This window comes from Anoplopoma fimbria, chromosome 23 (genome assembly GCF_027596085.1).
Source record: "Anoplopoma fimbria isolate UVic2021 breed Golden Eagle Sablefish chromosome 23, Afim_UVic_2022, whole genome shotgun sequence".
Taxonomy (NCBI): Eukaryota; Metazoa; Chordata; class Actinopteri; order Perciformes; family Anoplopomatidae; genus Anoplopoma; species Anoplopoma fimbria.
This window is the reverse complement of record NC_072471.1, coordinates 7,096,755-7,120,150: the sequence shown is the minus strand read 5'-3', so window position 1 is coordinate 7,120,150 and position 23,396 is coordinate 7,096,755. Positions and strand designations below refer to the sequence as shown.

Genomic DNA, 23,396 nt, shown 5'->3' with positions numbered 1-23,396 from the left:
CTTGGGTCATCATTTGTTGGATTATTACTCACTAAAACAGTTTTACTCCCATCAGTAAAGAAAAACAACTTGTGACAGATAATCACTATATTGTGTGTGTGTGTGTGTGTATGTGTGTGTGTGTGTGTGTGTGTGTGTGTGTGTGTGTGTGTGTGTGTGTGTGTGTGTGTGTGTGTGTGTGTGTGTGTGTGTGTGTGTGTGAATGCATGCAAATATGCATGTGAGCGTGTGACACGTGTGTTTGCATGTGTTTCCTGCCTGTGTAGCACCCTGATAAAAAAACAAAGAACCACAAACCTCGTCCGTCTTTCCTTCCATTCAGTGTGAAACTTCTGTCAAGTCAACTCCATAAATTAAAGACCACAACCTGTCGGGCTGCAGCTGAAGCCTGACAGATGTGTGCTGGTGTTGGCACCGTGTGGGACGCAGAGTCGGCTCCTTGGTGCTCCATTAGGTCGGTCTTTGGGGTCTTAAAGAGGGAGCTTTAAACTGTTTTATGTTTGTTCTTTATAATTTTAAAGAGATCAATCATTACTCAATTGTTACAGGCAATGAGTGATGCTTTTTTATAGTTGTCTACTATCTTTTCTACTATATTATAATATTCTGTCAGTTATCACTCAGTTTTTAGCTGCTAACAGAATGGCTTCATGTTTGGAAATATCAGTTGATCCACCACTTTGGTTCAGACGAAAATATCTCAACTATTGGCTTGAAATTCTGATCAAACATTCATCGTCCAAAGAGGATGAAGTGCAGTAACTTTGGTGTAAATAAAAGTGTCTTGAAGCTTGCGTCCAAAGCTGTATTTATGACCAAACATCCGCTAATGACATTCCCATCAGTCTGAACTATACTTTGTGTTTACTGCTAATTAATTAGCAAAAGTAAGCATGCTAACACGCTAAAATATGATGATGCACATGGTAAACAATTCTACCTGCTCAAACATCAGTGGGATTCATAATATCACCTCAATGGCAATCCTAACATACTGATGTTTGCAGGTTTGCAGGTATTTGGTCATAAATAAAGTTTTGGACGATTAGCCTTGACAAGATACAAGATACTTTATTATAAAGTTATGGGCACAGCAAAGTTACCACACTTCATCCACTGGGGACAATGACTGTTTGAGCAAAATTTCATGCCAATAGTTGAGGTATTCTTGTTTTTGGACCAAAGTGGCGGACCAACTGACATCGCCAGCGTTATTATGAACCCTAACTGCTCGAGGTTAATGCCTAACCTTAATCAATAGTCTCTGCCTCAATAAGTTAATTATTAATTAATCTTACCAAGAAATGCACCATGAATCAAAAGAATGTCTGTTAATATGCTAATGTTAGCATTGGATTGCCAAAGCACAGCCTCATAGAACCACTAATATAGGGCAGCTGTGGCCCACGAGGTAGAGCGCTTGTCCCGTAACCACAAGGTTGGTGGTTCGAACCCCTCTACAGTCAACATGCCGAGGTGTCCTTGAGCAAGACCCAAGTTGCTCCCCGGGCGCTTCTTAGCAGCCCACTGCTCCTCCGGGATGGGTTAAATGCAGAGAATTGTAATTTCCCCATTGTGGGAGTAATAAAGGCGGCTGTGGCGTAGTGGAGAGCAAGGTAGTTCTCCAATCAGAGGATCGGTGGTTCGATACCCGGCTTCGGCAGTCGATGTGTCCTTGGGCAAGACACTTAACCCCAAGTTGCTCCTGAAGGTGTGGACTTGATGTGAATGAATGTTAGTTAGTTAGTTAGAGTCTGATGGTGGCACCTTGCATGGTAGCCTGTCATCAGTGTGTGAATGGGTGAATGATATGTAATATACTACTGATTGTAAGTCGCTTCAGATAAAAGCGTCTGCTAAATGACTGTAATGTAATGTAATGTAAATAAAGGCTTAATTAATAACATGACGGTAGACGTGTTTCATGGTTCAACTCCCTGTTGAAGGAGCACTTCTCTATTCTATTGTGTTTTGTTTCCATTCCATAATTTCATTATATTGTGTTGCGATCTATTGTTTTTGTTGTGTTTTCTCTTATTCTACTCTATCATGTTACATTATATTGAGTCAAATTCAATACTGTTGTGTTTTATTCTGTTATCTAATGTTCTATTCTATTTGCGTTCTTTTGCGTCTTTTTTTCCTGTTGTGTTCTATTTCATTCTATTGTGTTCTATTGTTTCTATTGCGATTTATTCAGTTTTGTTAAATTCTATTCCAATTTGTTCTATTGTTTGTAGTGTTCTATTCTATATATCTGTAAATATATGTCTTTGTGCGGTGTTCTAATCTCTTCTATTATATTCTATTCTATTACTTTTTTGGTATGTTCTACTACATTCTAATGTTTATGTTGTGTTGTACTATATTCTGCTCTTTCATGTTCTATTCTGGTCCATTATATTCTATTTTATTATTTTCGGTTGCGTTCAATTGTTTCTATTGTATTCCGTTCTGTTCTATTTTATTCTATTCTATTTTACTCTATCATATTTAGTTCTACTCATGGTTTTAAAAGTTTTGAACTCTTAACATAAAAAATCCTCTTTAATCACTTTCCTTCATAAGCGATAGGACTTTTTGTTACTCAAAATTATATAAATACAGTTTAGATTTGAAATAAATATTTTTGACACATTAGAAGAAACATTTCTCACATTTAACATTATGTAGCCAACCTAACAATGGTGTGTGTGCATTTGTTGCTTTTATCCATATATTATAACTTTGAGGGTGTCAGTAAATCCATGTTTATTATGTGGTTATGTGTTGAGATGGAAGAGAGAGAGAGAGAGATTCATGTTTGTCCATGAAGGTGGTGTTTTCTGTCAGAGCAGACATGCTGCAGCTTTATCTTTCCAAACAAAGAAGCACTTTCCTTCCTCTTCTCAATTCAATAGCTGCGTGCATTATGGCACCCATGTGGGAACGGCAGGCTAACCGCAGCACAGTCAACCCCATTGTTCTTCTTTATTTACTGGCACTTGGTGAAAATCAAGAAGTGTCAAAGGCGCTGGTATACAATTAATTTATCCGGCTGAATGCTGGTTTGACCGCAGAGTAATCATTATCTATGAGATCATGTTCGTGTCCTTTGTGGGAAAAAAAAGAAAAGATGGACAGTGTATACAGACTGCTTCATTATACTTAGATACATTAACAGTTTTTTATCCCACTGAAGCACTCATGTGTTTTATGTTTTAAAGAATAAATATTGATATTGAAATTGCATGATTGTTAAAGTGAAAAGTGATTTAGCAGAACAGAAGTTCCTTATTTGATTATCTGTTAGTTAAACTGTCTTGTTGTTCTTTAAGGTTGATTGGTTTTGTTTGCTTAGTGACAAGGTGCAGACTGGCCAGCAGACGGCAGGACGAAGCATTAAAACGAACACATATCACATAAATAACCACTCTCCTGCTGTTAATTTCTTATATGCAACACAGATACATGCAGTTGCATGAAGTGTAAAGGTATGTATTTGCTAAAGTTCTTTCGTAAAGTCTCAAATATGTAGCTAGTAGAGGAATTGGTGTCTAATTTCATGCCTCATGTTGTTTTCTGGTGAATTAATAAGAGACTCAATCACACAAAGAAGCATCAACAAAACATTTCAAGTTTCAGGATTCTTTAAAATTCTACCTTCACATGATTTTACATTTCCAGGTTTACATCTCAGAGATCAGAGATTTATTGAATACAGAAAAACAAAGGCCATGAGCTGAGGTAGCACAAAACAAATTTGAACGTGTTCAATAGTAACTACAATACAAAGAGAGTGTGTGAGAGAGAGAGAGAGAGAGAGAGAGAGAGAGAGAGAGAGAGAGAATAAAATCCAGAAATCAGAGAGTTAAGTGGAATATTTTCATTTGGAATAGATTAGAAAACCTGTGTTGAAAGGGGTGATTCTGGGTTAAAGGCGACTACTTTCGGCAATAGGCCACGGCGCCGTATGCCACTACTCCCAACACGGCGACCAAAGCAGCGCTTCCACACAGCAGCTTGGTGGAGCTCAGGGGTTTGGGAGTCTCGGGAGCATTGGGCTGTGGTGACTCCGGCTTTTCTGACGACGCTTGAGACGACTGAACTGAATGTTCCTCCACGTCCGAGAGGGGAATCTGTGAGAACTTTAGTTGCCTCTCTGACGGAGGCTCTGCTTCCACCTGTGCGAGGATGGAGGGAGGGTGGAGCCCTTGAGTGGGGTAAAGCTCCTCAGCTTCAGAGGTTGTGGTTGAAGGGACCGGGGTGGATGTGGTGGAGGGGGGGTCGAGCCTGACGATGGGCAGAGGAGGCAGCGCCATCGGGGGAACCACCTGCATGAACTCTGCAGGCCTCTTCTCCAGACGAGGCTCCTCCGATGACACCAGGAGCTCCTCAGTTTCTGGGGCGTGGAGGTCCTGCTCCTCCTCACTGAGCTCCGCCAGCTCCCTTTCACCGCCTAAAACGCTCAACACGCTTGTCTGCAGCTCCTCGTCATCCTCCTCCTCTTCCTCTGTCCTCCTCGCTTTCTCTGCCTCCTCGAGCATCTCGGCCTCCTCTCGCTCCAGGTGGACCATGTCGGAGTTGGAGGAGTGGTTCTCCTCCCCGCCCAGAACCACCTCGTCATTGCTGTCCAGGCTCTTGGTGTCCTCGGGGTCCACGTCACCCATTGTGGACCAGGACTCTGCCAGCAGGCTCTCGCTCTGCCAGGGTCCGGGGCTCAGAGGCAGAGCAGCAGGGCTGAGGGATCCGGCCTCCCCGCCTCCTCCATCCCCCCCGCTCGACTCAACTGGGGCCTTTCCCTCCAGAATGAAGACTGGCTGCTGTAGAGACAAGACAGATCACTTCAGGATTATGAAGAACCTCTAGTTTTCTTTAGCTGTTCCATTTTGTACAACTCAGTTCTTATTTTCACCTTTTCTCCACTACATTGATAGATAGTTACTTTGAAGATTATGATTTTCTTTTATCAATTCATAAAATATGATATATTGTAAAATATCTGGAGTATAATGCAGTTAAAATGTCCCCTAAATTTATCACATCACAATTGCTTGTGTTAATTTGTTAACAATCCAAGAACATTTTCCTTTTGATACCTAAGTAACAACTGTCTTTACAGCTTACTGTACTATACTGCCAACTTGTGGTGCAGTAAAAGTTAAGCAAAGGAGAAGGTCGATACCACTCTCATTCAAAATGTCAGCCAGAATCTGCTAATTTTTAAGATTTGGGTTCTTACAAATTTAGAACCGGCTTCAATCTAGATCCTGGGTTTCAGACTTCAGAGTACTTGTCCTGTAGCACCTTGTTAAGAGACTTGTTCTGAAACCAGAGAAAACACAAGACAGGCCACGTGTTGTGAACGTGATACAACATTACACAGTGACGGGTGTTGAGGGGATCTATTCTGGGGGCTGACATGAGGGAAAATTCTGCAATCAAAGCTGAAACATGGCACAAGGGGTGAAGAAGGTCCCTTTGAGACTGATTGAATTTTCAGTCGTCATCCTCAATCTGGGAAGTTTTTTCCATAAATTATGGTTTTATACAGTTGAGGTTAAATGTTAATGTCCTGGTAAGAATGAGAGTTGGCATGATGGTGTGTCCGACATAATGAATGTGTCGCTTCCATTTTATGTTCCTACTTTTGTCCGATTCTCACGTCATGTGAAATCATTGAAATAGCTTCCACTCTTGGGTGACAGATGGACATGTAAATAGGGCCTAAACATAGTAAGATATGCAGGTCGAGGCTATAGATAGTCACAGCGGCTGCAAAACTGAGCAGCCAGTGAGCAACTTTTTCCAGCCACGGCCTCACTGATGTCTATGGGAACACTGACCTGTCGAAAAATCGGGATACTCATGTTGCAGATCATTATTTATTAAAGCCACTATGTGTAGAAAAATTGCTGATATTTGTTGTTGACACAATCCTGGTGGAATTGTTTATTTTAATGCTTCCACCAAAGTCCAAAGATTTGCGAAATTCTAAAAAAGAAACATTTTTAAGAGATTTGGACTTGAGTCGCATGTCATGATGAATCTGGTTTAAATCAGCTTACTGGCGACTTCCAATCTTTGACTTTAGAGGAATGGTTTAACAGTTTAGGAATTATATGTATTTACTTCCTTGCTGAGTCCACAACAGCAGTAAGACAGAGGAGGACGCGATCAATAAGTGATAATGAATGATTACTATATTTTTCATTCATTTTTAAACTTCACCTTAAAAATATATTCTTTTTTTTATTTAGTTTTTTTTTCAGATCTGCTATTATAGAGTTTATATTGTGAAATGTAAATAAGATATACAACTTATATTCAATATGGGAAGGGCTGTAATTCATTTAGCAAAAAATAAATAAGCTGTAGAATTTATGAAGACTTTTTTACAAAGAGAAACTGACAATGGTTATGTTCATGTCTGCATAAAATTACTTGAAAAAGAGAAAAAACTGTGGAACCCTGGTGGTCCAGTGGTTTGGGTGCATATATGCTATGTGGCTGTAGACACCCTGGTTTGATTCGGGCCAGGGACCTTTTTTGTATGTTACTCATCTCTTTGTTTATTTTTTCTTTCTTAACATGATTCCCCATGTTTCCTGTCTCGACCTCGGCCATCATTATCTAATAAAAAGGTAAAATGACACAAAAAACAGGAATAAATGTACTGTAATTGTGCTGCATGGCGTTAAATCTCTGCATCATTTGTTAGGAACTCATTTAAAGAACACAAGATAAACCAAAAACATACTTTTGCTTCAATAGATTGTCTTTAATTTTTCAGACATTTTTTTTGTCTTTGCCTTCTTTTATGCAAAACATTTTACTTTAAGAGGCCTCGAAAAATAAATAATAAAAATAGAAATGTGTTATCAAAGACATTTGGATGGTTTTAATGGGTCTTCCCTTGGTTCCTCTTCTTTCCCTTAAAAAACTTGTCCAGGCCTAAAGTGCTGATTTCGGATTTGTCCCTACTTCAATGCATTCTTTGTCCTCCAACATCCACATCTCAACATTTTGTGCAAATAGGTCCTATCAGTAAATTAAGTATGTTTTCTCAGATGAATAGTCACTGTTATTGCTTTAACACTTGCACTCACTTGCATTCCAAGACTGAAACACTATTTCTTTTGCAAACAAAAGGAAAGCAAACCCCCCTCATGACTGTTACACAACAGTTTGGTTACTTTTTGTGCAATAAAACCTTCTGACTCTGTGTCTAGCACCTGGACAAAATCAATAAAAAGGCTTTTAAGGCCTTGAATAAACATTACCAGTCCACAGCGATGCCATAACGAGCTAAATCCCCTGATTATTAATGCTCAGGTTTTATGTTTCAGCATTTTTTTATTCATGATAATCTTTTGTGTGTTCTCATGCTGTCATGATTAAAATCCTTTGTTGTATCACTCCACCTCCTCCAGGGTGAGCAGACTGAAACAGACGCCTTGCAGACGTCACTGGTTTAATGACCAACCAGCTGCCATGTTGTCTGACCCAAGCTGTGTGCCCTGTAGACCTGTGCAGACTTCAATTTCAGAAAACATTTAAGTTTGCCACACAAACATTTTAAACCCTTTCACACACTGAAGCTCACCTGTATCCCTGCCTGCAAAGAAACCAATCAACCTTTTCTACTCTGTGACCCTCCTTTACTTACTGGCCTACTTAAGTAATTGGATTCCCAGTGATCCCTATCCCAGCAATAACAACCTCATGGCCAAGCAAATGATCAGGGAGATTTAGGGCACTCTGTCTACTAATGTGTGATGAGGACAGAGGGATATCACAAACAAGATAATACGAAAGGTCAGCTTTCAATGTCAAAATGGGAGAAACTGGTTGAGAAAAGACAAACCAGCTCATGGCAGCTTCTATGTCTCTTGCAAGGTGAGATTTTGCCCTTCACAACACCAGAGTGAACCCTAGTGACCCCTCTAACACCGACATGTTTAAAGATAACACATTTTTAACAAAGCACCAACATAGGAAAAGTATCTGATTTTGACTCAATGCACATTCTTCTTTCCTTTCTTCTGATTTCATACTTTGTTAAAACTTTCAACAAAGTGAATAAAAAACATCCTTTCATACCTGTGTCCTTTTGGTGCGGTGCTGAACGAGCTGCTAGGTGAGAAGCAGATGCTGGAGATCAGAGCGAGACGTGCATTCAGACACAAAGCCACCAAACAACAGATAGGCAGACATGCATGCTGTAGCTGGCACAGGACTAACAAGGTGGACAAGCTGTGCAAAAGTCTCCCTCTCTCTCTCCCCCCTCGCTCTCTCTCACCCACCCCACTTCCCAGATCCATGATATAACAGTTGGCTTGGAGGGCAGTCAGTAGTGACTTTGCTGCCTGTTCAGAATTAGAAAATTGTAATAATGTAAATAACAACTAAAATACATTGTTGAATTCTTGAATCAGACTTTACCCTGTGTGTCCACAGTCTCAGAAAGGGTGAGCGTTTCATTTGGGTAAACAAGTCTGTGGAGGTGTATATTCACTGCCCAAACAGCAGATGATCAGTCAGTCCACAGTGTGCTGCTGTGAGCCGGTGACACTGAGTGGAAAACGCATGTCAGGTAGGAAGAAGAGCTATTCCCATAGTTGAATTTTCCAAGTTGTACTTCCCTCTACTGGATGTGTTACAAGACTGGAAATCAACATGTATAATGTGTACATGTACACTGTTTTAATAAGGAAAACAATAGCTGGCCTAAAATTCCCTTCCTCCTGCCTTACATTTACCCATTTATTTCTTATTATCTATTATTTGATTTTCAATATTTGTGTATTTATTTATTTTCTTCTCTCTTATGTTCTTCCCTATTTTATGTTGTGCTTTCTCTCTATGCGGCAAAACAGTTTTGTGTATTAAGTGCTGCGTAAATAAAGTTTAGTGAAGCCGAGTAATGAGGAAGAGTTATAATAAAACAGCATTAAAGTGTAACTTCATTCTCAGGTCTGAGCCTAACTCCACATACTGCAAATTTTGAAAGATGCAAAACAAAAGTTGGTTTGAGAGTGGTTGAGGAGGGGAGGGGGTGTGTGAGGCAGGAGTTCCTCAGTGACCGATTAGAGGGTATACACATTTTTTTTTTTTTAAATATAAATTTCATGACGTAGATTAGTCCCAAACAGTCGACTCTATGTCAGCATTTGCCTTCCAAGGTTCGGGGCTGATTTAAAGACAGTAGATGGCATTCATGGTTATTTTTATAAATATGGTAAGAAATGTCACTATTAACACAAGCACTGAATACAGCAAGCACAAATGATTCAATTTAGTGATCAAAAAACATGTTTAAGTGTAGATTACAGAAACATTGTAATTATCATTGGAATACATTTTGACAATGCCAATTCAATTAGAGAGCATGAAAAGTAGAATGAAAAGTGTCAAAGGTTGAAATATGTATTCTTTGTTTTATACTAAAATAGAAAAACTAATATATGACAAAGTTATTTCAAAATGATCCCCATAATCAATTTGAAAAGCTAAGTTACTAAGTGATCCTAAAGTTAAAGGAAAAAGCATTTAAACAAAACCAATGCAAATGTAAATAAAACTTTTAGTATATTAGTACACAGATAGTATTTCAAATACATACAGTACCAGTCAAAAGTTTGGACACACCTTCTCATTCAACTACTTTGAAGAATCTAAAATATAAAACATATTCTGGTTTGTTGAGCATTTATTTGTTTACCACATAATTCCATATGTGTTCCTTCATAGTTTGGATGTCTTCAATATTAATCTACAATGTAGAAAAAAATAAAAATAAACAAAAACCATTGAATGAGAAGGTGTGTCCAAACTTTTGACTGGTACTGTATATTCATATACAGTATAACTAAATGAGCCATAAAATGACAAATAGCACACAAAACTTGTTTTTTGTTCCTCTGTTCTTCACTAGGACAAACTCGTCTCTTGTTCTCGCACCTGATTGGCTGCGCGGCCGGAAGTAAACATCATGTGACGTCGCAGATCAGCTGATCCTCCGTAGACATCTTTGCGAGTCACGACCGCACGAATTAATTCATACCTCTTCCTCTGTGATTTTCGGGTAAATAAACATATAATGAAAGATTTTTACTGCACGGTTTGAACCTCGTGTTGTTACTGAAGGTGTCTTTTATTTCTCCGTTGTTTTATTGTTTGTGTTTTGTGGTTATTTCTCCTCTTAGGCCCGCACGGATCTTTAACAGCTGACACCATGGCGCTCAGCGATGCCGACGTCCAGAAGCAGGTAATGAAGCGATTTAACCTTCAAACATGTCACCACTCATGTGTTTACCCATATGTCACCTGTGAAGGAGTGTTTATGTGGCCAATCGTCTTATTACAACGCAGAGAAATGTATCTACTGTGTGTGTGTGTGTGTGTGTGTGTGTGTGTGTGTGTGTGTGTGTGTGTGTGTGTGTGTGTGCATGAATGACATTGAGAGAGCTGCAGCAGGACAAGATAGAAAATGTTATTTAAGGAGATCTTGATTTTTGTTCCTAAATTTGCTCGTTAAAACTGAAAATGGCAGCCATTTAAAGCCAGTGTTGTGTTGGAAGTTATGGCTGAGATATTGAGGGTCATATTTCCAAATGGTCACATGATGAACACATGCCAGGGCCCGATGAGGAACTGGGAGTGAGTGAGCCACTGTCTGGACAGAAACTGGAAATAACCTCCAGAAAGTTGTGGAATGTGCTTTTAATTAAGAATAAATGAGTGACTTGTTATTTATGCCGCTTTATACTTCTACTCATCTATATCTCAGGAGGGAAATATTGTACTTTTTACTCAACTGCATTTGTCTGACAGCTATAGTTACCTTTCTAATTACATTTGCATGTTTTCATGTAAAGTGAAAAACCATGTACCTCCAAAATTGTGGATTTTTTTTTTTTAGATGAACTGGAGATCCGATTAGAATATCCGCTTACTTCTTAAGATAAATAAACTATTTAAAAAGCCTCTTGGATCATCTGGGAAATGCATCTTCCCTAAACTGAAAACTGCTGTTTTTTGACTTTTTAGAGATATGTGGTTCTCACAGGACAGCGACGCTACAAACATGATTTTTTCATAGAATATGATGCATTACTGTAGAATAAACTACCGAACAGTATATGAAGGAGTTAAAATGAGCACAACCTTACACATCAACGCAGTAAAATGCAACATGCACATTAGTGCAGCAGTAATATGCATCCAGAAACTATATAGTAAAACACACTGACATGGGACATTTTACTGTACATATGCAAGGTGAATGCAGGTGTGCTATTAGTAGATATTAGGATCTGAATACTTCTTCCATCAGTGACAGAAACATTACTCACCACAGTGATAAAGTCAGGCAGTTAACAGCAGCCTGAAGAATCATCTCTGGGTTTCATTATGAGAGAGGTGACACTTTGCAGTACTTAGAGTTCACACTAAAGAAAGAACAATTCTTCATGATGAAGCTCTGTGCATTATAAACCTTAAAAATGTAGGGAATTAATCATATTTTGTCCGGAGGCCCAGTCTCCTTGGTCATTAATGTTTCTTCTTCCTGTCAACAGATCAAGCACATGATGGCCTTCATTGAACAGGAGGCCAATGAGAAAGCAGAGGAAATTGATGCAAAGGTAAAATCATTGCAGTAAAATCGCACGGTGCTGTGGACAGTTACAAGGATGGATAATTAATTAGTCCTTTTTTATTTTTTTATATTTTTACAATTCATGCTTTTATTAGTGAGTCAACAGTAGAGAGATAAGATGAGAGAGCAACATCAGACAATTGAATGCATATATTTACAGATACTGATTCCACATTAAAGAGAATCTTACAAGTGAGTATAATGTGGTTTTAAAGTCCGCACTAGCATTTCCTGTTTGAGACTCACCACTATGGGGCGCTAAAAGCACAGTAAGAACAATATGAACATTGAGCTACTGGCAGATTTTACACAATCTGAACCCTTTGAAATCTTAGTAAATTATCTTACACCTGACATAATACTCACATTTTTTGAAATTTGACATTTACAAGCAATAGTGACCATACATTTCTAACATAAATATTTAGTAGTATCACATGGGTATATTAGGTAATCAGTTATATTTTATTTTGTTTATTGATTTTTCATTTTACGGTCATTTTGATTATATTTCAAATTTGATTTTATATTTCTTGATTTAAATTTTCTTCAGATTTGAAAAGTGCTCTATAAATAATAATGATAATTATTATATCTATAAATGGTATTTTTAGATATTTCAGTATTGTGGGAAAAAGTTTCTCTTTTCAGGTTTTGTTGTAAGATTTTATAAAAAATAAAGCATGAACATTAATTCTAGCAGCCCCATAAAATGGATTTATAGAATAAAACAAAATTAATCAGAAATTACTTTAATAATAGATTCATCTTGATTGAAAAAGGTATATTTAATATTGGGGTTTTGTATTGTTAGTGATACAATTGTGGGCATTTGATGCAAATTGATTTTTTAACTGATTTAGAAACGATTGATTAATGGGGGGGCTATGGCTGCAACTAATGAACATTAGTTGCAGCCATAGCTATTTGTTATTTAGTGCCTTATTTATAGATTAAAAAGTAAAGGCCTTTCAGATTTTGGCATTAAATCAAAGCACTACCATGAGACCAATCACTGTAATATTTTTAATGACACGACACAAATTCAAAATCAATTCTCCTGTCAACTTTTATACAACTATTTAAAATTAAAGTGACTGATAATTATAGTGACATCCAGCACCAGACTGTTTTGATGCAAGATTTCTGCTGAGTGAACTGTGTCTCCTCCTGCAGGCAGAAGAAGAGTTCAACATCGAGAAAGGCCGGCTGGTCCAGACTCAGAGGCTGAAGATAATGGAGTACTACGAGAAGAAGGAGAAGCAGATCGAGCAGCAGAAGAAAATGTGAGTCATGGCAGGAAATCACAGGCCACATCAAGTCCTCCTTCCTTACTCTGTGCTTTTTTAAAGAACAAGGAAATATTTGTATGTGTGTGTGACACAGAATTTCCGTGACTTTTATTTAGACTCTTCGTCACACAAGGAGTCTTTTGTAACCAGACACTCCAAACAAACTGTGCCCACCACAAAATATAATCCCACTTAGATGTCTAAATGGCACCAATGTGTGTGTTATTTGTCTACTTAACAGTCAAATGTCAAACCTGATGAACCAGGCTCGTCTGAAGGTGTTGAAGGCCCGGGATGACATGATCTCGGTGAGCTTTATCCTCCTGTCGTCATCAAATTTTTGCATTTTAATGCGCAGAATAGAGGTGTATTCTGTACATTTTACAGTCGGTAAATAATAGAAAAACCCTGTGTGTACTTGTGCCCTCAGGAAATGCTGAGCGAGGCTCGCCAGCGACTCGGTCACGTTGCAAAAGATCCAGCCAGGTATCCGGCTCTGATGGACGGATTGATCTTACAGGTTAGCTTTTACTCTAAGCTACTTCACAATCAGCTACAGCAAGATACAACTAATGCAGTCTGATACAACAGACGAGCAGTAAACCCTACTTCATGAAGGTTAACATTTTCAGTTTTAGTTGAAACTGTTTTGGAGACTCACAGGTGTTTCTGTTATTTCTTCCACCCAATTCATATCATTGAAGGTACTAAATAGTAGAAACGTCCAACTCATTGCAATCCAACAGCACCACAAGTGCATCCTCCAAACCAACCCCAAATCAACATAAACAATGGAACATTATGACCTCCATGAAGAAGGATTATCGCATCAGACTGCTTTAGTTTTTGCGATTAGTACTTAATAAATAAATTCATATTAAAAACTGAGTATTGATTTCCCTTTCATAATCTTTTACAATCAGGGATTATATCAGCTTCTGGAGCCCAAAGTGACTATTCGCTGCCGTAAACAGGACATTCAGGTGGTTCAGGTGAGTAAATTGGCGACCATATGTTCAAATTTACCTTAATGTTTATCCATTTCAAAATCAGATTCTTTACTGGCCAAATATAGCAGAATCAGAATCAGCTTAATTGGCCATGTATGCGTATGCATACTAGGAATTTGACATACACAGAAATAGACAAACAAAAAACAAGCACAACAAAGAAAAACAAATGTAAGCGTAAACATTTAACTACTATGTACACATAAATGCAAAAGTTAGTTTTATATATATATATATATATATATATATATATATATATAGACACACACACACACACACTTTGTATACATTTGTCACAGGATGTTTGATGTACATGACGTAGGTGGAATATGTATATATAAATATAATTTAGGATATATAGGTACCAGATTATTACACACAGATTTGTTTCTGACACGGATTTATATTTGAAATGTTCATCAGAGGGACTGGTGTCTGGTTGTGTTGGCGTACAGTATGAAAATATGTGCACATACAAGGAATTTGACACAGATTTAAAGAACAACTTATAAGGAAGATGAAAATAGACTCAAAGCTTAAAACAAGGACAACAAGCTGAACAAAGATGGTAAGAAAATAAATATTGAACCTTACTAGAAGGTTAAAATAGGTTAAATTTGGTGGATGCTTTTACAATCGAGTCAGGTAGCTCCTTAAAATCAGTTGAAATCTGATTTACATTTTTGCTTCAGGCATCCATCCAGAGGAATATTCCTATATATAAAGCAGCCGTGAAGAGCAACATCGAGGTCCGCATCGACCAGGATAACTTCATCGCCCCTGATGTGTAAGAAGCATCACATTTGATCATCCAGTTAAAACTTCTTGGATGAGTATTTTCTCAGATTGATTTCATCTTGTTTTGGTGTCTGTCTCCTTCTTCAGCTCTGGAGGTGTTGAGACCTATAACGGAAACGGGAAGATCAAGGTGGCCAACACCCTGGAGAGCAGACTGGACCTCATGGCTCAGCAGGTAGGAAACTAGAGACCGCTTGTTATTAGTCTCACATCCTCGTTTTCCTATATGCATCATAAACACTCCATAATAATATCTAGCCTCCCTTTATTTATACATTTTAAATCCCCCGTTTATTCATCTCATGTATGTTCATAAGTGTTTATTTTGTCTGCTATCTTCATGCATGTTCAAAAGAATTTTGATGAGGAGTACAGTCATTAATAAATGTAAATAACTAAGTTTGATGGAAATAAGGTTACTTTAGCTTTCATATTACCCCAAACTTAATTTTCCATGTGAGGTGCTACAAGTGACACATCAAATTACATATTTAATTTCTAAATGTAAACTGGTGTGTCTATTTTATGTCTTGCTTTTGTGTTTTATTTTGAGATACTCTTAAAAATAGTTTTAATTATCCAAGTGAGGCTTTCCTGGTTAAACAAAGGTCAAATAAATGTATAAATTGCTTTATTGGTTTAAAATTGAATTACCTTTTTAAATGAGGGGTGCAGACAAAATGAGATTAGCGTAGCTCTCACGTTAGCCCAACTTTAAATTTAGCGGAACTAAAAAGGGACGCCGCTCGTAACAAGATGGAGCGACGGATGTTTTATGGGTTTATATATGTGTGTTTGTTTCCCAAATTTATTGTTTGGTATTTTTAGATCAGTCTTGTTATATTATAAAACATTTTATTTACACTTGACAATACATTAAGTGTGCACATCATATAATATAAAACGGAACAATATGTCATTAAAAAACATTAATAAAATAAGCTAGAATAACTGTTAATTATCTTTTTCTTTATTTTATACTTTGATCTTTAGGTACCACTTAAGGATGTTTTCCAGATATATTGTATATTATTCTTATTAGCAGTTTTATTTAGTTTACAATCAAATTTTGTTAAATAAAGGTTATTTTCCGATCTTATATGTATTCTTTCTCTGTTTTATGATGTTACTCTTTGCCTTTCTTTGCGAGGACACTCATGAAAAATACATTTTTAGTCTGATTAAACATTGTAGTTAAAAAGAGGTCAAATACATTATGTTTAAAAAGAAACAATCTTTTCTTCGATTGTTGTTGTTTTTCTCATATTTTGTCTTGTAGGTTATAAATAAAGCTGAAATGAGCAATCGATCAAAAGAAAAATAATCAGCAACTATTTTAATTGACTTATTGTTTTAGCAATTCTTTCAAAAAAATTGCCAAACTTTCCCAAGTTGCAGATTCTTAATTGTGATCATTTTCAATATCTTTAGGTTTTAAACATTTTGATCACACAAAACTTACAATTTTAATACGTCACCTCAGGTTTTAGGAAAAAGTGTGAGGTGTTTTAGACCATTATCAAAACATTTAATAGACAATTAATAGAAAAAAATATTTTATTTTATTATTTTCAGCCCTGCTTATAAACTATGTGTGTCTGTTTTGCAGATGATGCCGGAAATCCGAGTGGCTCTCTTCGGTGCCAACCCAAACCGCAAGTTCCTGGACTAAATATCTCCGCTGTATTAAAGAAAAAATGTCCTTTTTATTTTTTATTTTGTCACATGAAAAGTCATTCCTCTGTCTGTGAAACGAACTTCCGATGCAAAAGAGACGCGTTGTTGTTGTGTGATGTGTTGCTGTATTTTTTCTGTGCATCAAGGGACGTGTTAGACGCTGTGGCTCAACGTTACAGATGTGCATTGTGGGTACTGCACAGTTGTTTACTCTGCTGCTCCCCTTCAAGGGGTCTCGGTTTACACCGATTAGTCAGGGACAACGTGATCTGGTGATTGGCTGGATGTTTAACAGGTTGTCCTCCTAATTGAATCATGACAAACACAGCATCCGTGTCACAGTTTCATTAACTCTACCCCACATTATAAGTTGCATGGGGCATTGTGTTGCTAATGGATGTCCGCTCCAACCAATTACAGAGAAAATAAATGGTATCCTTAGAAACAGAATTGTGGGCCGTACATGACCTTACAGAGTTAATTTATTGATGTGCGTTATTCTGTCATGAATTAAACGAGTGGGTGATATCATTCCAGAGGGTGAACTGTATGTATATGAGGTTTCCAGATTAAATTATACGTATGTGTGTTTTGTTTTGTGTTCTATACTTTATTTTTTTCGTTTGTGTCTCAAACTGATGAAATGTGATGTTGTGGAAATGTAAAACATAATAAAATATAAATCATTACTATCACTTCCCTGTTCCTGTTTGGCTCAAACAATGTCCTAACATTTATTTTGCAATCATGCTTCATTCATTAGTTTATCACATGGTATTTGTCAGACAAAAATGCCCCAATTGTCCAGGCGCTCTGAGTATTTCGCTGACATTCTCGACTGATGGAGAGTAGAGACACAGGACACCAGAAGCTCCCTCTCACTTGTAAGTATTTTATGTTTTAAAGTAGCTAGATTTGCATTTTTATTTAGTTTATCTTAATGATCTGAAGGTTGAATGTCATTTTCCTGCACTTTCTCTTGATTCATTTTCTTTAACTCTGAAAGCAAAGCAGTACAGAATGGGCTCTTGTCAGCGCCGTAATACAAGCTGAGCAGCATGTTTTCATGTTGATGACCCTGAAACAAGTTAAATACATTTACCCACTTCTCGGCAAGAACTACACAACCTCATGTCCGAGGATAAAGGACTTAAATGTAATTAGTGCATGTTTCACAGAGTATTTCTTTCTTTACAGCATCAGATACAGCAAACCTGGTCTTGTGGACAGAGTGTGATCATGTTCTAGCATCCTGTTGTGGCAACTGAGGACATGGTGATCCAAATCTGCCAGGCTCTGGTCACTTATGTGCCCCTTCTGTGGATTGTAAGAGTGGCTGATGGGATGCCTGACCCTGCTCAGAGGGACCTGCTGATGCGGCAGGAGACGTCCAGACAGATGGGAGGTCGGGTGATACTGACAGCGGCAGAGGAGAAGCTGGATGTTTACCTCCGTCGTTTAAAGGAGCAAGAGATGTCTGCTGCTCAGTTCCCTCCTGCCATCCACTTCTTCAAAGCGAAGCCTCTCATCCAGAAGAGTCCGATCTTCAAACTGCTGCAGAAGATGCCTAAAGGTGATTTTACTTTTTAGTGTGGATGAACATTTGTTTTCTTTATTGATTTCCTTAATTTAGCTGCACAGTTGGGCCACAGTAACATTTCATTGAGATACAGTAACATTTGTAAACGTATAATACAACATTTAAAATCTGTTTTACTACAAAAAAAGCTTGGTATAAAAAAATAAAAATAAAAGGTGCAACTCAGGCTTTCTTTGATGATGTCATATAGCATTTTGTTTCAAATATCTTGAGGCAGGAAGCTTTGGACATGATTCAGAAAGTCTTTTCTTATCTCCAGTGTGAACTACAACTGTTTTTGATCCAACTTGAGCATCTGCAAGTTCTCGTTCACTTGCAAATGTCACTTAAAAGGAGATACAATATTACTAGAAAGACATGAAAAATGACTACAAAAAGATAAATTGACTACAAAGAACCACAAAACAATTTTGAAATTCTGCAAAACTACTACGAAGGAGCACAAATTATTATAAAAAGATACAAAATGACTATAAAGCAAGAAAAAAGATTATAAAGTAATGCTAAATTACTTTAAAGACACAATCTGTCCACAAAGAGATACATAACAATTACAAAGACACACAAAAAAACAAGAACAGATGAGGCCATGGGGTCAATTGTCTCATTGTCCTTCCATGTTCTCAGCACCCAAAAGTAACAAAGATCTTAATTTGATGTGACTGTCTAAGCTCAGCACATCAGTCTGAGTTTTAAGGTTATACCCGGTTGCTTTGACGACAGGTGCAGCCTTACACATCCACACCTCCTCTCTGGTCGGTGTTGAATGGCTGGTGAAAAACGTCACCTACAGGCCTCACTGCTACATCTGCTTCACCTGGGACAACTCGGTTCGCTTCCTCTTCTCCAACCGCCAGCCGTTCCCGCGATGGGACTGCTTCTACTGGCAGCTGCTGGAGACCCTGAGAGCCAGAATAGGAGACACTGCAGGCTTTGATAACAGGTTGAGGGAGATATCACCTTCTGTTACACATTTCAAGTCAAGATAAAGTGGGAGAACTTCCCCCATAATATTTTTTTTTTTTCAGTTTAATGCAGCACCTCACACTGTTCACCGAGGATCCAGATGGTGAGTACCCGAACCAAGAGGTTGTCTGGGAGAAGTTTGAGAAAGCCTTTATCGCAGCTGCTGGGCTGATCACGCACGCACCCGTGCTGAGGGACTACTTCTATGAGGGCCTAAAGGAGCTTCTCCATGACAACATCATGTATCTGGAACTCAGGAGCGGCCTCTCAAAGGTTTGTTTTTTCACACCTGATCCCCAGCTCCAGCTTCTCTTGGTAGCAAATAATAGATCTGACATTTCTGCTTTTCATTTGTGTGTTTCAGACGTATGAGCTCGATGGAACCATTCATGATAAGGTCTGGACTCTGAAACTGTTTCAAGAAGTTACCAGGAAATTTATTGCAGATCATACGGACTTTCTCGGGGCTCGTGTCATCGTTTCTGTGCACAGGTACTGATGATACTTCAGGAAGATATATCTCTTGTTTTTATTGTACAATTACTCCCTGGACACTTTTAAAAAAGTTTTTTTAAAAAAGATTAGTTGTTTCCTTTGGAGTTTATCTCTAAATTTTAACTTTTTTTTCTTTTTTTTCTTATTTTTGAGATTGGACATTACAAATAAAATTCATTATTATTATTATTACTCGTTTTTGAGTAGTTTATTTATTTTTATTTGTGGACATCACATTATTGTTAGAATTGTAACATATATTTATGCACAAGGACCAGATGGACTGTTTTAAATCAATTTTTATTATTTATTTATTCATTTTTATTTTATTATCATTTTATTCTTGTAAAGCACTTTGTGAGATAAGATAAGATAAGATAAGATAAGATAATCCTTTATTAGTCCCGCAGCGGGGAAATTAGCAGGCTTACAGCAGCATAGAGTAAAGTACACACTAGAGACATAGTAGAAGAAAGACAAGTCGTGTTCTATGAGAATTGCTGTACTAAATAAACATATTATTATCTTAAGTGTTTGCAGCGAAACACTAATTTACAACAACCATGATGGTTGATGTAATGTCATAAATTTTTACATTCAGTTACAGAATTAGTGGGTTGCCTAATGGATTAACAAAGTTGGGACCACGTGCCATCATTTTAATGGTTTGACTACGTCCCAGTCTGGACAATAATAATTCTGTAACTATAATAAATTAAATCATCTCTTAATGATTTTGTTTCCTGTTGTCTGGAAACAGAGCTCTAGAGTTATTAATGGGCCTCTCCCCCAGTTTAGTGCTATTAGACGTCTGAGAACAGTTGTATAACGTCTCCCATTCAATCTCTTTTTGTCCGTGTTGTTAAGGTGCTACTTTTACTGTTTTGTCTGAATGTTTTCAGGATTTGGAGAACAGTTTGACAAACTGACTCGCCAGCTGGTATTATTTTGTCAACCTGCATTTGAGAAAGGCACAAACCGCAAAAAATACAAAAAACAAGCAACAGAGAAGTCATTAAATACTCTAGTTTTTTTTGGTTTGTGAGTCATTCAGGGAACTGATTTCTGTGTCTATAATTGTCGCTGCTTTGTTCAGGGCTCTGAGTGTATCTGAGGTCAAAGCAGCTGTGAAAGAGGCCATTCAGCTGCAAAAGGACTTCCCAGATGTTGTTGCAGGATTTGACATGGTAGGAAGTAATCCGTCTTGTTGAACCACTTATTTGAGTGAAACAATGTTTGTTGTAATAGTTTAATTTGCTTTTCCTGCGGGCTAACATTATGGTTTACAGGTTGGCAGGGAGGACAGCGGGAGGACCCTTTGGTACTTCAGGGAGGCTCTTTCTCTGCCAGCTGAACTGGGTGTCACGCTGCCATATTTCTTTCACGCGGGGGAAACAGGTGGTTTGGACCAAAAGCACAGAATACATCAAAACTCCAAAACAAAAATAGAGCGCTTTTCCAAAAAGTTTTATGAATCTTTTTAAATATACTTTGATTACACTTTGTATGTTTGCTTGTAGATGACGAAGGCACTGACGTGGATCAGAACATTCTTGACGCCCTTCTGTTCAACACCACGCGCATCGGCCACGGCTTCGCTTTGGCACACCATCCGCTCGCCAAAGAGCTTTCTAGGAAAAGAAATGTGGCTGTGGAGCTGTGTCCCATCTCAAACCAGGTAGACAAACCAAAAGAACCTGGCTAAATCCAAGTTTCCACCACGAGGGGATGAAATGTGCTATGAGATAGGACTGACATGGAGATTAATTGAAATTCCTGAAACTGTAACTTATTTTCATGTATTTTGTGGAGCAGTTGTTAATGGTAATATTGACATTTTATTTGCATGTGGTCTTTTGCATCACGTAGAAGACATAATAGATATAGTCGGAATTGGGAGTGAAATGTAACGCTCAACTGAGCATCCTTAGACCATATGGACAAAAAAACAACCGTTGCCTGTTTAGCTTTGCAGAATATAATGAACAAATCCACTTTTTCAAGCCATTGTATATCCTGTCTGTTGTATATTAAGTGTGGGGAAGTCCTCAGAGAGTTTGAATGTGTTTGACCTCTGACCTCCAGGTGCTGAGGCTGGTGTCGGACCTCCGGAACCACCCTGCAGCTGTACTGATGTCTGAAGGTCACCCGATGGTGATCAGCTCTGACGACCCGTCTCTGTTCGGCACCACGGGCCTCTCCTACGACTTCTATCAGGCCTTTGTTGGCATCGGAGGATTAAAAGCAAACCTGGGAACTCTGAAAGAGCTGGCTCTTAACTCCATCAGGTGACAATCAGTTGATTTGATCTCTATCATGTCTGTGTTTTAACGCATTGTTTTTAGATTTATTGTCTTCTTTAAGGCCAGCCTTAGATTTTAAAGATGATATTATAAAAATAATTGTTGTCAACAAATCCCATGAAACAAAATACAAATCCTACTAAAATTGACCTGTTCTTTAATTAGTATGAGCATGTGCACTTTAGTTTATTTTATCTCAAATTGCCCTAACCCAACCAACTTTGTATTTACCCACAGCCGAAAAATAGTCACCACCAAATGCACTATTTAATCTAGTGCCAGGTGTTTTAGGAAATCCTGGGGCTTTTTTCCGAATTCTTTCCCCTTTTAAAATTAATTTTTAAACACGTATGTGTTCAGTAGGAACAAATAATGACAGATTATTTGGTCTACTTCTTTGGTTTTGTTCTTTTTGTGGCATTAATTGACAATAACAATTATAAATTACCACCAGACTTATCCCTCGATTTCAATGCAGTATAAAAAGTCCTCTTGCAGTCACTGAATCCCAAAGTTTGCAATTTAATGCAATATAATATATGGAAGAGCAGTGTCTCATTTAATCTCTTCCTGATAGTATGCTCGGTGACAACTGAGATTTAGGAGCTCAGTCCTGGAGCCCAGATATGCAACATTCCATAATATTTTTATTTTATCAAAATGAAAACAAGCGACATACTTGTGATCCATGCATTATCATGCAAGACCCCCCTGTAGGAATCACAAATCTATCAGCCAATTGCAAGCAACAATCAATTTGGAGACATAATGCTTCCACATTATGTGACGTAAACGCAGTGCTCTCAAATTGGTTTTGTGAAAAGGGGCCCCTGAACGGCTTCATTTTTATTCCAAGAAACAACCAAATTCTCATTATCTTTTACACATATTTGCTTAATGTTTGTCATTGGATGTTTGGGAGATTCTTGTTTGAAACTGTAGAAGCAGCACAAGAATATTGTAACTTCAAGAAGAACCATAAGTGACAAAATATTGATTTGTGATTAATTGCTTCCCTCAAACACATTATAAATCTCAGCAAATTAACTTCACATCAGAAATGAATGTTATCAAGGGCGGTAGTAAGTTAGAAAAACTTATAGTAGACTTTGGTAGCAGTAAATAATAGGCTTTCTTGTCTGTGGTGGAAATCTTGAATTTTTATTCAACAATTTACATTTTTACAAATAATGATAGTGTCTTCTGCCTGCAGGTACAGCTCCCTGCCAGCTCATCTGAAGGACACAGGTCTTGTCATGTGGCAGAAAAAATGGGACGCCTTCATCTTAAATCATTCATGACAACCAAACCGAATCCTCTCCCACTTGAAGGATGGACTGTAAAAGCGCCAAAATAAAGCAAACATCTGTAGGCCATTATTTAAACAATTAAAAATAAAATCATTGGAACTACTGTATCTTTGTTATCTATTGGCTGAAAAGAGCTCAACATCCCTGTTACATCTTTTGGTCTGACGGAGGAAAGGAACCGTTTTTCTTTTATTGAAACATTTACAAAGAAACTTAACGCTAAAGTAGCCTGCTGGTGAGAAATGCGATCCAAAATCTTTTCTTGCACAGTTTGACCCTCGTTGATCCATGTCATCTGGTTCAA

General features: G+C 37.8%; 3 protein-coding genes across 4 annotated transcripts; 2 read left to right on the top strand and 1 right to left on the bottom strand.

Annotated features, from left to right (window-relative positions):
* Window positions 1–3,622: 3,622 nt before the first annotated feature.
* Window positions 3,623–8,545, bottom strand: LOC129112330 (bcl-2-like protein 13). Of its 2 annotated transcripts, XM_054624382.1 has the most exons (4): window positions 8,425–8,545; window positions 8,083–8,133; window positions 5,222–5,304; window positions 3,623–4,802 (listed from the first exon to the last, which is right to left on the bottom strand). In XM_054624382.1, exon 4 carries the CDS (start codon window positions 4,647–4,649, stop codon window positions 3,924–3,926), a length of 726 nt encoding a protein of 241 aa, XP_054480357.1. In that variant the 5' UTR covers window positions 4,650–4,802; window positions 5,222–5,304; window positions 8,083–8,133; window positions 8,425–8,545; the 3' UTR covers window positions 3,623–3,923. The 2 variants fall into 2 exon arrangements, with proteins under 2 accessions (XP_054480357.1, XP_054480358.1); XM_054624383.1 differs by lacking the exon at window positions 5,222–5,304.
* A 1,409-nt stretch (window positions 8,546–9,954) lies between these two features.
* atp6v1e1b (ATPase H+ transporting V1 subunit E1b) lies at window positions 9,955–17,107 on the top strand. The gene is made up of 10 exons (XM_054624384.1): window positions 9,955–10,066; window positions 10,188–10,249; window positions 11,562–11,627; window positions 12,818–12,927; window positions 13,175–13,241; window positions 13,364–13,453; window positions 13,857–13,925; window positions 14,636–14,730; window positions 14,829–14,916; window positions 16,351–17,107. The coding sequence occupies exons 2-10, from the start codon at window positions 10,217–10,219 to the stop codon at window positions 16,411–16,413; spliced, it is 681 nt and encodes a 226-aa protein (XP_054480359.1). The 5' UTR covers window positions 9,955–10,066; window positions 10,188–10,216; the 3' UTR covers window positions 16,414–17,107.
* Window positions 17,108–17,690: 583 nt separating this feature from the next.
* On the top strand, window positions 17,691–23,083 carry ada2b (adenosine deaminase 2b). Its single transcript, XM_054624935.1, has 9 exons — window positions 17,691–17,991; window positions 18,742–18,961; window positions 19,047–19,257; window positions 19,349–19,476; window positions 20,576–20,666; window positions 20,769–20,877; window positions 21,000–21,157; window positions 21,565–21,767; window positions 22,996–23,083. Exons 1-9 carry the CDS (start codon window positions 17,691–17,693, stop codon window positions 23,081–23,083), a joined length of 1,509 nt encoding a protein of 502 aa, XP_054480910.1.
* Window positions 23,084–23,396: the final 313 nt, after the last annotated feature.